The sequence below is a fragment of the Aptenodytes patagonicus genome, chromosome 19 (genome assembly GCF_965638725.1).
Source record: "Aptenodytes patagonicus chromosome 19, bAptPat1.pri.cur, whole genome shotgun sequence".
NCBI lineage: Eukaryota > Metazoa > Chordata > Aves > Sphenisciformes > Spheniscidae > Aptenodytes > Aptenodytes patagonicus.
This window is the reverse complement of record NC_134967.1, coordinates 7,893,630-7,910,001: the sequence shown is the minus strand read 5'-3', so window position 1 is coordinate 7,910,001 and position 16,372 is coordinate 7,893,630. Positions and strand designations below refer to the sequence as shown.

At 35.9% G+C, this 16,372-nt stretch overlaps 1 protein-coding gene across 8 annotated transcripts in view; it reads left to right on the top strand.

Moving 5' to 3' along the window:
* Positions 1-16,372, top strand: part of MORN1 (MORN repeat containing 1) — a 55,581-nt gene that overhangs the window by 566 nt on the left and 38,643 nt on the right. For 4 of the 8 annotated variants that reach the window (XR_012996848.1, XR_012996849.1, XM_076356262.1 and 1 more), the window contains exons 1-8: positions 492-713; positions 1,150-1,243; positions 1,877-1,987; positions 2,793-2,880; positions 11,256-11,352; positions 13,721-13,828; positions 14,649-14,770; positions 15,837-15,944. Coding sequence is in view for 1 of the 8 variants with exons in the window: in XM_076356262.1 (XP_076212377.1) it covers positions 15,912-15,944 (33 nt within the window). In the remaining 7 variants the exon portion in view is untranslated. Of the gene's footprint in view, positions 1-491; positions 714-1,149; positions 1,244-1,876; positions 1,988-2,792; positions 2,881-11,255; positions 11,353-13,720; positions 13,829-14,648; positions 14,771-15,836; positions 15,945-16,372 lie in introns of those variants that run through there. The other 4 variants (XM_076356260.1, XM_076356261.1, XM_076356259.1 and 1 more) reach the window with 3 other exon arrangements.

Sequence of the window (16,372 nt, the reverse complement as noted above, 5' to 3'; positions counted from 1 at the left end):
ATGGGCAGGGGTGTGTGGAGAGGCCTCGGGTGGGTCTTGTCAGAGGAATTGGGGGCCTATTGGGTGAACTCGGGGCCCTGACCTGAGGAGCATAAATGAATTGAGCTTGCAACAATCCCTTTAGTTTGCTTTTTTTTTTTTTTTGAAGAATAGGGTCGTTGGTAGTCTTTAAATCTTTTGCATGCTATAAGACAGAATAAGAAGGCAAACAGATCCCCCTTTTACACAATACAGTAGATCATTACCTGTAAAACTAGCATAGTTGTAGAGCTTACAGACTGCTATGAAAATCAGATCCCTTACTTCAAGAGGTTTAAAAACTGTGATTCCATTCTGTTTTATTAGGGCCAATAGGGAAAAATTTGATTTAATGGATTTAGGATTTCTGCCCTGTATATGCTTTGTAGATCCCTTCAATTGGGGGTCAATGTTTAGATGCTAAGATAGTAAGTCTTAAGCAAGTCTAAAGCATGTGAAGGTGGTAACAATACATAGATATAAATTTAATCATATAAAGGAGAAAAATATGAGAAAGTTTCGACTTTTGACTTGAGTTGAAAACAGGTGGACATTTGTCTGTTAAAAGGGGTTGGAAGTATTGTTTTATTTCCTAGGTCAGGACAAGCTGTTCTTTGAAGATGGAAGTTACTGTGAGGGCAAGTTTGTCAATGGAGAAATCATGGGGAATGGATTTCAATACTGGGCATCGACAGGTGAGCCTGTAACCATTACATACCCTTTAAAAAAAAAAAAATCCCAATCCCATTAAATTCTGATAAATGAATATGTATCAAAAGCAGCCAAACGGATTTAGTCCAAGTTGTCAGTCTTCGATGGTGTTTATTGAAGAGTTGTGGTTTTCAGGTTTTCTTGTTGGCCTCTCAATTTAGGCTGGGTTAACTTTCAGTCACCTCAGAAAGTTAATCAAATGCGTTAATGGTAGAAACCAGAAACATGTATCATCAATCTTTGATAAATCTTGGTCCTTCAAAGATGCACACACGTGCAGACTTGTCCTCATATGAAGTGCTCCACCAGATCAGGCCACAGATGTTAAAGGATTTAAAGAACTTGGATGAACTATCCCTTACGGAGGGACATCTCATGCATGATTTACCAAGGGAACATTTCAATTAATTCATCTCCTAGCATCCTGAGCGGAAAGAAGTTCGTTGATTAAAGATCTGTCCCAGTAAGTTGCTCCAGAAAAGAATTTCTCCTGTTTTTGTTTGTTCCTGTACAGGTAAGTCAGTGACCTCTCCACCTGCGTAACCCCTTTAGTCAACAATCTGTAAGGCTGACAGAAAGAAAATAAAGAGTGACCACGTGGAATAGTGTATTATACAAGTAAATTGGGTAAATACTTGACAGAAAAATAGTTATCTGTCATTCTAAGATCACACATACATCACGTACAAATGTGACGTACATTCACAGTACAGTACTTCTGGTGCTAAGCAGATGATTTTTCAGGCTTTGACACACAATATTTGAATGAGCACATGCCGTCAAAAAGCTGTTAAGGTGACTATGAAATTCAAGTACTACTTTTATACATTCCTTAACCATAAAAGAACATACTATGAATCTTTTCCTTTTAACATATCACTGTCAGTTTTAAAGACCAGAAGGATTATGACTCATTAGTTTTAAAATAAAGACTGAATGAGCATGTTTATAGTCTTCATTAGACAGCATTAATAGTAAAAAAAGTAGTCATTAATTATAAGCTTCTAGGTTTTTAGAATGTCTTCTATTTGTGCTCTGTAAGTAAAATATCACTTACTGGCGAACCCTAAATATATAAAAAAAATTAAACCATGTTTGACAGACCCGTTTCTTTCTGTATTTAACTTTCTCATATATTTGATTCAAGGAAGCACTTATTTTGGTCAGTTTGTGTTTGGAAAGCTCCATGGACACAAAGTATTGCAATATAAAGATGGTGGGAAATATGAAGGAGAGCTCTTCTATGGAATGAGAGAAGGTAAGTTATATTCTTTGAGTAACCTTTGTTTAAAATTTACTCTGTCAAGACTGAACAGACCTGTTCATGCTGTGTAAATACTATTTTTTAATGATTTCATTTTTCAAAGATGGCTTTGGTCTACTGAAAGCCAGGAAACTAAGCTCTTGTTCTCGCTTTATGTTGACTTAATCTGTGAGAATTATTTTTTGTTTCAAAAATAAAAGCTATAAAATGCTGAGTAATATTTGAGTAAGTATTTAGAAATAGTAATATTTAGTAAAATTTAGAGGTGGAAAAAAAGCTGTTATTGGCTCTAATCTAGAAGGGAAAAGGCTGTACTGATAAGATGTTAAGATTCAGAAAACAACTGGCACTGTCGTAATTATACAACTAGTTTAGTAACATAGCACAGGAAATGGAACTGTTGCCTTAAATGAATTGCGTCTGTACAATTGATTAGTTTTCAAACACAATGAATTGTTAATCAGGAAAAGTTTTATGTCCAGCTCTCTTACTTCTAGTCACTTTTTCATATTTAGGAATTAAATACATATTTAAATATGCTTAAATGAAAAAGGTTACAGGTGAATTCTAGGAGACTCATACTTTGGCCAAATTCAGAGATGGTACAGCTTGGTTTACTGAATTTCACTGTGCCATTTCACTGGTTGCTTGAAGTTCAGGGGAAGGATCATAAGAGTGTGGACTAGATTTGACTGCTGCTGCTTATTGTTATTGGCTCACTTTCTCTGATAGTCTGGTGTATCGCGTCATCAAATCTGTTTTCCGTTAAGAATTTCCTATTTGTTTTTCACTGTTTTAGGAATGAGGAAAATTATGAAGGAGCCTGGATTCTAGACAAGTGTCAAGGTCATGGAATATTGCCTTGTGCTCTTGGAACAGTATATGAGGTATATGAAGAAGACTTATGAGAAACTACTGATTTGTTTGGAAAAGCTCAAAGGATCATGGTAGAGGATGCTTCAGGCAGTTAAACAGAAAAGGTCTATGTTTAGAACTAGTACTGTTAGTTCATTTAACAAATTCAGTCCCCATTTTTAATTGAGTAACGCATGAAAAGATTTCAAATTTGATTTTTTTTTTAACACATTCCAACCGTATTTTGTATAGTTGAAATTCAGATTCAATTTCAGCTTGACTTTTCTTGGATACGTAGCCTACTTGGAAGTTTTCTTGTGATTATTATTTGGAGTATTCCTTATTTCTAAAACAGGAGTAAACATAATGATTTGGGGGTGGGAGGAAATGTATGTATAAGCACATATGAATACTCATACTCGCTGACACCTACTTCAAGGTAGAAGGATCAGGGAATATATTTTCAGGGTGAACTAAACAACAGGACAAGATGTCCTGTGGATTATTTTCTAGTAATTCAGTGAGATGACCTTGAGGCCTGGGACTTAAGGACCAAACGTGGTTGTAGCGTGTAAATGAATTACTGCATGACAAATGAAGAATAGCATCCTTTCATTGCAATCACAGTGTCTGAGGGTTTAAAAAAAAAAAATCTGAAATTTATTACTGAAATTTTGAGAAACTAAATGAGATCAAATCTGTGCTTGTCTTGGGAATTTTTTTTTAAATTTGACATCATTTCTGTGGTAAGTGTTTGGAGAGAGAGATTCTTTGAAGAAGTAGCATTTTATACTTTGGTAGTAACTTTAGAACTCAAAACCAGTAACTTTTAATTGTTTCATACGTATTCAGATTTGGAACAGACACTTCATAAACTATTTCATTACCCAGTTATAGTGAAGTTCAGAAACCCAGTACCGATTTCATCGTTTAAGACTCTTTTTCTTTCTGACTTTGATCCTCATTCAGTTTTCTTTGTTGTTGAAAAGAAGGGGTCTCCCTAGGTTTAGTGGAAATTCAGAGTACTACGTGTTCGGAGAAGCTAAAAATTATGGGAAGGCTATTCAATATAACTACTACATGTTTCTAGCCAACTGACATTTTTTCGTATGGACGTGAAATCACAACCAAAATTCTACTGAATACTGTTGATGTAGTTAAGATAGAGCATAAAGCACTTGGGTATCTTGCAGTTCGGTCTGCTATTGGTATATGCATAAGCAGATATCTTGGCTTTTCAGTTAAGGGTTTGGTTTTTTGGTTTGGTTCCTTTTCTGCACCTGTCAACACCCCCAGATTTCTTTTAAATGTACATTAAAAGTTTGTAGTTAAATCTGTTAATCGAAACTTAATTATTGAATACAGTTTAAAAATCTTTATGTATTATTCCATGAACATATGAAAGTTGGGAATTAGTAGGACAAGATAATAAATACTTGTTAGATAAAGAAACAGATGACATACAAATATGTACAAGTGCTGTTGTGCATTTGTTTCATTATAACCTAAACACCATTAAACAAAAATGGTGTTGTTACAATAGCTTCTCACTTCTTGAGACACTGAAGAGAGGATATTTTATGTATATATATTTGTGTGCGCATGTGTGCACACACAGTTTTGTACCACTGGGTGTCTCTCTAGCATCTGTTTTGAGACCGAATTAGTAAATTCTTCAGGCTTACACTTGTTGGGTAACTGGTCTGTCTCTGTAGGGTTGTAAGCATTTAGTACTATATTTAAGTTTACACTGGATATGTGCTCAAAAGGGACAAGATACTTGGGCCCAAAAAAAAAAAAAATATCCTGACAGTACTGACAACAGTATCTTGTTGGTTGATTTTTGTATTTATATTATGCAGAAAACAAACCTAAAAGACAACCACTTAATGCAAGTGTTCACTCAGCATATACTGCTTTCAAATTATATAACTTAACATAAAACAATAAAAGCATATAAATACTTTTTTTCAGGTAAAATAATAGGTTAAAGTTCTTTTTTTTAACCTGTTACCATAGAATTATGAAAGAGCTAACCAGCCTTCTGGAAGGGGTCTAAGACATACCTGTGACCTACACCTTACAGGGGAATGATTTAGCCATGTGTTTCTGCAATTTTAATCTCTTTCAACATGCTGCTTGTAGAGCCATTCCCCTGAGTGATGGTAGCATAAGTATTATTCTTCTTTCTGTCTTTCTGCCCCGAACACTGTCTCGGATCTTAAGTCTTCTGTGGCTCTGTCATTCTCTGACAAAATTTATATTCATTTCAGATTAGAAAGCTGACAATAATATACTTCGAGAATAATAATAATGAACTTAATGGATATAAAATTTTCAATACTGCTTGTTTTTTCAGCAGCCAGTTTTGACACAGTACAAGTAACAAGCAGAATCTACCTCCTGCTTTAAAGATCTGTTGTTGTCAATGAAAAATTGACAAAAACTATGTGCTTGGTTAACCATTGGGTTTGTGTGCACAGTATGTATTAAGTTTATACCAGTACATTCCCGACAGATATGGTAATCAGTATACACTGAAGTCCAACAAAAATCGAGGCACAGTTCCAGCAAAACATGAGCCTACGTAATATGGAAGTAAACAGGAAATATGTGAAAACTAATTAGAGGAATTATGTATGGGCAGTGCAGGGGACGCAAACCCAATCATAACACAAATGGTAAGACTTGGTTCAGTGCCCAGAAAAGGGCAAGTTACTAAGAAACTCAAGTTAAGGATCTGGAAATGCTGCCTGCTTTGTTGACATAAACTTTTGCACACGAGACTTTTGAAGCTTGTTTTGTATGGTCAGATATCTTGGTGAATATCAAACTTTATTGCTAATCAGTTAGTGTACCCATACTTCGTACAAATAGTTCTATGCTTGTAAACTGTGTGTAACTGTAGGGATTTTGAAAAAATCTGGATTTTTTTTTTCCTGTACTGAAATAGTACCTTGGACATACTGAAGTAATCTGCTAGAACCAAAAGAACATGGGCAAATATTTCGAGCTCTAGGGTATTCTTCTAGCATTACTTCTATGTAGTATAGAATAGATTGAATGATGGCATGAATGTTGAATTTGCCCGTTTTTCCTCTTCAGTTTTAACTATAATAATGTCAGGGCTAGATTTTTAGATCAATCTTTTGCAAATGATAAATTTTTAGTAAGTAGATGCTGTCAGTTAATAGCATATTGTAGTCTGTGAACCCTCAGAGATTCAGGTCGATTAAATGTCCAGTAAACAAGCAATAATTATAACTATATCAACAGATGAGTCCAGTAATAGCAAACAACTCTGAACACTAGGGAACATATAACAAAACAAAGCCCCTGAAAGCTGCTGATTTAAAAACAAAACAAAACCAAAAAAACCAAACCAAAACCCAGTGACCTGTGGTGGCGTGTCTGGTTTTAGTGCATTTGTATGTGCACACATTTGAGAATGAAAGAAAACAATGACATGTAAATGAAGTTTGCAGAGGTTAATGAAGTAAACTCTCATTTTCTTCATGGAAGTGTTTCCTTTCTGTGATTTCTCATTTCTGGCTGCTGTGTAAGTCCCAGTAAGCAGATGCTGTGTTCCATTCTGTCCCTGTTGCTACTTCTTTCTGTGTTTTGGCAGCGTTTAGTTTGTCTTCTTTCCCAGAGGAAGACCTGCTGTTTGATACACCTGTTAACCACACTAAACAGGTGGCAAGCCTTATGGGCTTTTTCACCTGCAGGCTTTTGTTCCCCCGCCCCCTAGAATCCATTTGAGTTACCTGTTTGGAAGAGTCAGAGTTTCAGTTCTGATGCAAATTATTTAAATTACTGGAATTTCAATTGCTCAGGATTATACTGCATACTAGTGGATAATATGAAATTTGAAGATACAATAAATCTTTCCAAATCATGATTATGATTATAATTACAACATAATGATATATGATATAAAAATATAAATAAAGCTGTTGCTGATACAAAGACCATGAATGAGTCTTCCCCACTAGTAAATGTTGAACTCTCCTATTTTAATTGCTTGTGGATAGGACCACTGACTACTGCATCACTCATAGCTCTAGTAATTTTTAGAAGTTACTGTGTCCTGGTAGTGGCCTGGAAGTGTGCTAAACATGTTTCTGAATGCATAATCTGTATATTTAATTGCCTCTTTGAGTGTTTTTTAGTGATCTTTAGCTGATACATGGTTCTGATGCTTGATAATAAGATGTGACAAGAAGACAGTGGGAAGATGTAATTAGCAGTTGTCCTGTTAGAATAAAGACCAGTAATGGGCATTTTAAAAAAAAAAAAAGGCAAAACAAAACCAAAACTCCACCAAACTACTATTTCTGTAGTTTATCTAGATTTTGCTGTAATATACAGCACTTTACACTGAGGATTTGTTGAAAATCTTGTATTATGGTAGTCCGCCTTGCTAAAGAGAAACATTGTTGAATGCTTTCCTGAATCAGCCTAACACAGAAATCATCAGGGCTTTGCTTGTTACCTTCATTTTAGAAGACAGATAGTGAAAGGCCTTCAGAGAAGGATAAAGTGAGGTTTTGATAAGAATTATCAGACCAGAAATAAACCCATGAATAAACTATAATCAGGGAGGAAATTTGTGTTTAAAATGGGTGCTAAAGTGCCTGCAGAATTTGAGGTTTTGGTCTTACTCTGAAGCACATGCTGATTTGAGAATAAGGTGGTCTGTCAGATCACACACATTCCTATATAAAAAATGCCAGCAAAACATTATTCTCTAATATGTTTTGATTTAAAATTATATTAATACTTTATATTTATTTCCTTATTCAAGGATCAAAAGCATTGAAAAGTTGTTGTCATCTTTTATCTATATTAAGCCAGTATATTTTCTTTTATTAAAACTATTCGAATGTCAATAACTTTCTGAAATATTGTACAGAAACTCTTTGAAGTTTGAGGGGGAAATAAAACCTTGTGTGTCTTGACACAAACTGATTTACATTTGAGACTGTAGTTCTTGGAGTAGACATAGCTTCTCCCAAGTTCTAAAAACAGGCCATATAGCATGAACTATCTGAACATATTCAGCCAGATAAGTAGTCAGGATATACTGGACTAACTCCGTGTATTTAAATATAACGTGTTTGTCTAAATTAATGTCAGCTGAGGCTGTATGCTATAATGCCAAAGTTTTTTATAAAGGAAAGCATGGTTCAGTCATTACTCAAATCTGTTAAGCAATTTTAACATGATATCTAAGATCAGGCCCATGCAAATAAGTTTGATGAATGCTTGAAGACGAATAATGAAAATGATCGATAAAAGCCCAAATTAGAGCATGTGGAAATCATATACTGTTAGAGGCAGGCAAGTTGAGTGTAGAGGCAGGCAAGTTTGTATCTGAAATAAACAGAATTAATTGCAATAAAAAGTATAATAGCCACTAACTGAAAAATGGAAACCTCATCAATTAACTGGAAATTGCTTCCTGAAATAAAAAAGAAGTGGTAAGCTCTTATCACCCATTTACAACATCTTTTTCTATGCTCATAAACAGATGTCTTTGAACACCTTGCCCTGCCACATGATGTTGGGAGTAACTATCATTAAAAATGTTGTTAATTCCTGAATAAAAATTGCCAAAATTTATATCCATCAAAGTTAGTATTTGAAAATCTTTCTTAGTAAGAGACTACCCCAAGTAAAGCTACATGTCAATTTCTGTAGTTAATTTACTACTGTTTAGTTGTTTTCTTAGAACTAGTTGTTTCAAAGTTGTCACCCATGATGAATAAATTCCTAACATCTCAGTTTTTTTAAACACAAAATGAGTCATGCTAACCTATTTAAGTAGGCTGTTGCAGAAATGAATTAATATGATAACGTGACCTTGTGAAATTGTTACTGTTTGTGTACTAAGTGTTCTTATATATTACCCATAACGTTTAATTGTGGTTTAAATAAATTCCATATAAACACATTTACTTTAGAGTTTTAGAAACAATCCACAATTACATTGTGCAGTTACCAGAATAAATTCCTTATTACTGATTCTTAGGATAGGAGGATTTCTGTTGTTGATACCTAGCTGATGATAAACAACTTTGCCTTCATCAGTTACTGTTCTTCATGAACTACTTTATTTCTGTTTTGGTCTCTATTAGTAGATTGCAATGTCTTTGTGTCTACTGCATTGTATGTCTCCGAATCAGAGAAAATACAGGACCTTACTAAAACTCAAGGTTTTTGTTTTGTTTAAAGCAGAATTTCCTGTTCTAGTTTAAAAACAAAACCAAATACAAACAAAAAACCCCACAGTATAATACAGCCCATCACTGGAAGGTTGTAGCTTTTTCTTTTTCTCCGTTTCCTGCTCCCTTTTGTTTGTGTACTAACTGGTAGCTCTTTTTCTGGAGGCCCCTATGTCACTCTGGTTGTTCACGCCTTTGTTTCCCTGCATAAATGTGTGATGTATAGATAGTGCTTATGTGGACGTCAGCATTTCCAAACCTTGCATGTGTTGCATTGCTAAGCAACTTTTAGCAACACTTATCTCTCATCCTTATGCCATCTGGAAAAGAGGATTAGACAAGGAAATGTGCCAGAGAGAGACAAAGGCAAATCTAAGAAAGAGGTGGCTTAATTACTTAAGAGAATGAGTGACATTAATAGTAGGCAATCATCAGAATTGATTGAAAGCAAGCACAATGCCTTTACAGGTAGCGATAAGGAACCACTGGGAAAGGTTGCATATTTTATACCCCCGTCCTTTTTCCTTCCCTAGAGGAAGCAGTACACAGCTGAATCCTATTGCATGTTTACATGCAGTGATGCAAGATGAAGGCCCCGATGATTTCAGTATGTAGTTCAGATACAATTCCAGTTACAGTGAGTTTTTTTTCTAGACCTTCTTCCAGTTGTTATGTACATTCAGGAGTATAACTAGCTGACTACTGTTTTAAAGGTATCTTCCACTAGGTAGAGAAGACTGTGAAAATGCCAGTGGAGCTTGAAGCTTGGGTACATTAGAGTTACCAACAGTGCTGCTATCATTGGGATAACTGCTGAAGATAGCATCATGTGCTTTAAAGTGATGGAAGGAATAGACTAAGCAAGTAGTATCAGAAGCATATTTCCAAAGAACTGCTTTGTCTTGTTTTTATCTTCTAGCTTACATCTGTAATTGCTAAAGGTGTAAACAAAGTGCTAGAATTTTAGCTGCTAAATCCATCTGGAGTTTCAACTGGGTTCACACACGTTAGAATTATGGTAGCACTTTATTTGGTACTTCTGCTGTTATCACACGAAAAGCCAGATATCCAACTTAATAGAAGAATGATCACTTTAGATCTTAAATATTCTTATTCTCTAGTTTCTTATGTACTTTAACATTGAAAGAATGTTGTCTGATAGCTAAACGGGATTTAGTACCACATAAAACAAGTGACATTTGTTACTGAGTTATTTTACTGCCCATACCTGGACTTTTGACTGTACTTTGACCATTGTCTGATTATTTCTTTATAGAGCAGTGCCAGCTCTGCGCTTCAAGATGTTTTACACGTAACTTGGAATAAAAGTGCATACTACAATATGCAATACTATACTCTCTTTTTACATCTGAAACTGAAACCAGTATTCCTGATTGTAACCTTCCCTGTCCTGTCAGCAAATAGCAGTGAAATGTCTGACAGATATTCGTATCCTCCCTAATATGGGACCACAAAGAGGAATCGGTTGATTCTGCTATCAGTTAATGTTAGTAAAATTGTGGCTGTGAACTAATCATCTCAAGATTATACTATATTGAGTAGGAAGGGGTACACTAGAAAAACTGCATGTTCATCATGACATAATACTAAATTGCATGATTACGTGTGCAAGTTTAACGTTGCTGGAAACTTTAATTGACTCATACCAATGCTTCTGTGGTATTTGGCTTTGCAGCCTTAGGAATCTTTAAACTTTTATTTTATGTAAAGGGTATATCTTGGGTCAAATGCAGTCCAGATTTAAATAACCAAGGCTATTTGGAATTGAGTTTAGTACACTATTTCACTTTTCACAATCTTTAAAAAGCAAAATAATGTGTGATTCTGTATGTGACAAAGCAGTTATTCATTCTTGCCATGTAATTTAATGCGATGTAGTATATGAACTGAAGGACCTCACATAATAGTATCCCACAGTAACAAACCTTAGGCAAGAAATGTTTGATTCTCCCTCCTTTCCCCTTTAGAGGAGTGCCGCATAATCCTTGGTGGTTGTGTGGTCTCCTATTCAACTTTTCACACAAATGTTGGAAGGGTATTTATAAGAAGCCTTGAGGACCACCCACTTTGCTATTGAAAATTGGCTGAAATAATCCCTTCTTTATAATTTAGCTGTGGTGGTGTTGAAATTTAAAATCCTTGTGTATTTCTGTTTAAAGGGGCAGTGGAGAAATGACGTATTCAATGAACGGGGTGCTATAGTTAATTGTTCTGGTGACATCTGTGATGGACTGTGGATCAATGGTTACCCTGCTGGTACGTACTTTCATTACGCTCTCCAGTTATTAACAAGTCTTTGACATAATGCTTTGGTTGTCCCTCTTTTGATTAATATGATCTGACTATAGTGTTTAGCATCCTCTGAGTACTCAGTTCTCCTAGAATGCATAGTTCTCTGGAGCAAAGGGGATAGGATAGCTATTTGACTGAGGTGTTTCCCAAAGGGAGGGAGCCGTTCATTCAAATTGAATGCAGAATTACAGTGAGGTATTGAATGTTCTTGTAATGGATTTTTATTCTTGCGATGAGTTTTATGGTTTTAATAATGTGGATTTTTAATTTTAAAAGTAAAAGTATTTTGGAATTAAAAAGTTGGAAAGATAGCAAAAGAAACAACCTCTGTGTGTGCATGCACGGTATGCATGTGTGTAAGTGAGTAACCCCAGTTAGTTTAAATTATGTCATTGGAAATAGTAAAGAATTGCTCAGCAGGTTATAATTTGTTAAGCATGGAGCAGAAATGAATCCCATCATAATGGAAAGATACAGACTTAATGGCTTAATAGAAAGCTTTTCTAATCCAATTGACTTCTGCACGAGGAGACTGTTTACACACAATATAGTAGTTCCAACTTGAGTGCAGCTGGTCAAGAGATGCTCGTAAGTAAATCTTTGTATTGCCTCACTCAGATATGAATGTATCACCTCAAAGGAAATGATCCAAAAAACTTGAAATACAGCATCTATGCATGTGTTCTTTGTGTCAAGCAGCAAAACATATGGAATGGAACTCAGAAGAACAGATCTGTGCAGCAGCCCATCTTAAGAATATTTGCATGTCAGAATCTCTGTAGGATGTTAACACTCCAAAAATGAGATATTTAATAAAAAAATCAGAAGAATGTAATTCACCTGATTGACTTGTTTATATCTTTAATGTTAGACATACTTGTAATGCTAGATCATATTTTCAGAACCCAGAACGAAAACGTTTATTTTTAGAAGCATTTCCTATAAAGGAATAGGTTTTTGTAGGTTTCATAAGTCTCACAGTAAAGTGCTTCTTTAATCCAGTCAAAGTTGGTAGTAATCAAAATTCATAGCTATGTTCAAACCCTATAAAATGTTGTGATGGTCTGTTTCATGATTAGTTAGCAGATGTTAACTTTAACAGGCCTTTTTTTCTGGCACTGTAAGCTGAACAATAAGGAATTGAATAGGTCTTGAAGAAATCTCTACACAATCATGGAAGTATTCTCTTCAGATTACTATAAGGATATATTTGAAGAGAGAAAATTTGTTCCACTCCTGTTCATTGGGTATTTAGAAGACTTAATTTTCCCTTTTCTCAGCAATGCAATCATTTACATTCTGTATTCCTGTTTATTGCTAAAACTTAATTGTTTTTTAAATCTTTTTAAATGCATTTTTGTGGAAGTCAAGGTTATTCACAGGACTTCAGTTTAAAATAAATGTCTAGATAAGTATTTCAGGCAGAACGATAGCTTGGCTTTTGTGAAGAAACTGCCTTCATTAAAAGAAATGATTGTACATCTTCATTCCATCCTTCTGGGAAGACAAGTGTCTGATTGTCCAGGCCAAGTACAGATGATACTGTTTGTGAATGTCTTTGTGAGACACAAGGATTCGGAGACTCTGGATGTCTTGGGCAGCATTTTACCTGTACATGTTTGCTAGCTTTCTGTTAGAACTTTGCAACAAATTTATATACCAAGCTTCAAGTGATTTTTTTACCTATATAAGTGAACTGTTTAGTTGTTGAGCTGCATTTGTATTACTTTACCTTGAACATATGATTGCTTTCAATTTTACACTAGTTATGTCAGGAGAGAGTCGAGATCATAATTATTTCCTTCACTTTCTCCTGTTCCCTGAAACAACAATAGTGAGAGAATAAATTTTACAGGTGCTTAATGCAAGGACCTGCTGTTCTGAGTTCATTCTTAAATAAGCAACATAAAGATAAAATTATGAGCAAAAAATTTTACTCTTCGTGGATTTTTCCCTCTGAATAATACTTTAGCTGAAGTAGCTTTTAATGCTGTATTACGTTTACGTGGCAAGGTTTTGATAATGGGGGGGGCTGCGTGGGTGGCCTCTGTCCAAAGAGGCCAGGGGCTGCCCTGTGCTGGACACAGCTGGTTCCAGCTGGCTCTGCGACAGACCTGCTGCTGGCCAAAGCTGTGCCCATCAGCAAAGCTAGTGGCACCTCTGTGAAAACATATTTAGCAAAGGGTAAACCACTGCACAACAGTGAGGAGTGGGGGGGGGGGAGGGGGGGGGGAAGTGTGAAAAACAGTCCCGTGGAGACAGAGGTGAGAGAAGGAGGAAGGGGGAGAAGGTTCTCCAGGTGTCAAACCAGGTATTTCCAAAACTTCCACAGGCTGCAGGGGGAGAAACCGTGGTGGAGCAGGTGTTTCTGTGCAGCCCATGAAGAGGACCACAGCGGAACAGATATACACACTGCAGCCCATGGAGGACTCCATGCCAGGTGGGTATTTCCTGAAGGAACTGCAGCACATGGAAAGCCTACGCAGGAGCACGTTCTTCTGACAGGAACTGTGGCTCGTGGAGGACCTGTGCTGGAGCAGGGGAAAAATGTGAGGAGGGAGGAGCAGCAGAGAGGGACCGTTATGGACTGACCGCAACCCCCCATTCCTCATTCCTCTGCACCACTCAGGGGGGAGGTAGAGGAGTTGGGAATGAAGGAGTGAAGTTGAGCCTGTGAAAAAAGGGCACGAGATGGGGGGAAGATGTTTTAATTTATCTTTGTTTCTCACTGTCCAAGCCTATCTTAATTTGCAATAAATAATTTTCCCTGAGTCTGTTTTGCCCATGGTGGTAATCGGTAAACAATCTTCCTGTCTTTATCTTGACTCACGAGCTTTTTCATCTTATTTTCTTCCCACTGTCCTGTTGAGGAGAGGAAGTGAGAGCACAGTTGGGTGGGCATCTGGCAGCCAGCCAAGGTCAACCCACCACAAATGTTATGAAAGGTATAACAAATAAAGCTGCAATGGATGATTCCATTCAATTGATTCTGATTGGGTTGAGATTTTCTTTCACCTGAGTCGTAATTTTTAACATTCCTCTTAATTTTAACCTTAGTCATCGTCATCAGCCTATTTAATAGAATGCCAAAATAGAGCCTTCTATTGCCTTTTTGAGTAAGAAGTACAGTAAAAGTGTTTTATACTCTGACTTAAAAACTTTACCTGAACTTGTAACATTGTGACACAGTAACAGTGAGAGATAGTTAATACATAATTGTGACATACTAACTATTTATTTGTTGTTCTTTTGATGATCAGCTGTGGATAGTCGTGGTCTGGAGATCTGGGCTGGCATCAGAAACCACCAAATCCCATCAAGTTCTGCAACCAACTTATTTGAGTTAATTGAAGAAACTGAGAGGAAAACAGTTAACTCCTGTGTACGTAGTGTGGGGAAGAGCCAAATTTATTATCTCTTTCCCTTGATTAATATGTGTATGCAGTAATCTAAAATTGGGTAGTTAGTATGCCAACTTCATAATTTACAGCAAATGTGCAAGTGTTATACCCTAAAAAATAGTAGCAAATACCTTTTTTTATATGCTGAGGTGTTTTTGTGGTTGTCAAATATACTTTTGCAATGTAACATTCAGCCTTTAAAGAGTGCAAGTTGTTTACCGTCCTCCCCCGCAACTGGTGGCTTCTGACTTTTCAAGGAAGGATTCTCTAATCAAGGAAATATAGTAAGCTCTGTCTTCAAAAAACAGGACCATAAAAATCATCCTTCTAAATATTGATTTGCAATCCTAAATTAATAATTTATTTCTGAAGTATTGATAAATCCACTAAAGTCCCTGGAAACTGATGAATGTGTTGGTACTTCTAAGAAGCCAAGAACTTTCAATTCTCACTGAAATTTGTTTCAAAAATCTTACCCAGCATTTGGTTTCTCTATATATTTTTATAGCAACAATTTTCTTTTTTTCCCCTGTCAAGGATAATAGCTTATGTCAGAATTGTAAATACTCAATAATTATTTGAAGTACAGTACCAGATGAAATAGAATCTGCAGTGAAATATTTCTTTGAAGCTGTGAAACTTGATTCTTTGTTTATTAGGGAAGTCACTCCTTTAAGTTTGTGCAGCACTTCAACAGAACTTGGAAAACACAAGGAGTAACCTAAATGAATGATACATCCCCATTTGTCAACTGTATCTCCAGTCCGACAAAATCTAATAGACTTAAGTTGTTGGAGAGGTAGTTCTCAATATATGCTTAATGTATGTTTTCTGTGGTATACCCAGCTGTAAATTTAATGTATTGAGTACCTAATGGCTGTCATGGTGAATTTATTCTGATATTTGGACTTAATTAAGATTTTAAAACCTATCAGTGCAAACAAACAAAAATGTCAAAACTATTTTCTTTCACTGGATTTGAGTGTAGAAGCTATCTTTTGACATATGTTGCATCTGGGAACTGAAATCTACTGTTTCTGTCATTAGCAATTCTGGATTTACACTGGCTGATTTACCAGTCCCTAAGGGAGATAGAGCCAGAATCTGGATCTGACACCCTATATGGAGCAGGAGATGCTTCGAGCAGCCAGCATGGTAAGTAAAGATAATGGATTAGTTGACTGCTCAGCTTTTTAGTTAACTGAAAAATGAAAAAGTACGTTTGCATAGCAGTAATACAAACAGGTAATTCTTAAGTGATTAATTTATTTCTTTTTTTTAGCAGAGTGCTGAATTTCTCATAATAAATGGAAACAAAACAATTTTATGGCATTGATTCCATTTCATAAGAGAAATCTATCCCTCCTAGGGTTTCTTTGCAGTTATTTTAATCAGGCAAAACATACTGGTGTGCAGTAAGATCAAAAAGAGTTCAAGTAATAATTTCTACAGTCTTAATTCATTTACCAAGAATGAAATAGGGCCTAAAATTTGAATCTGGAGTCCAGATTTTATACCCTTCACCCATGTTCAGAAATACTGCCGGTACTTCACATACTTCTAGTTTTATGTCCACACAAAAG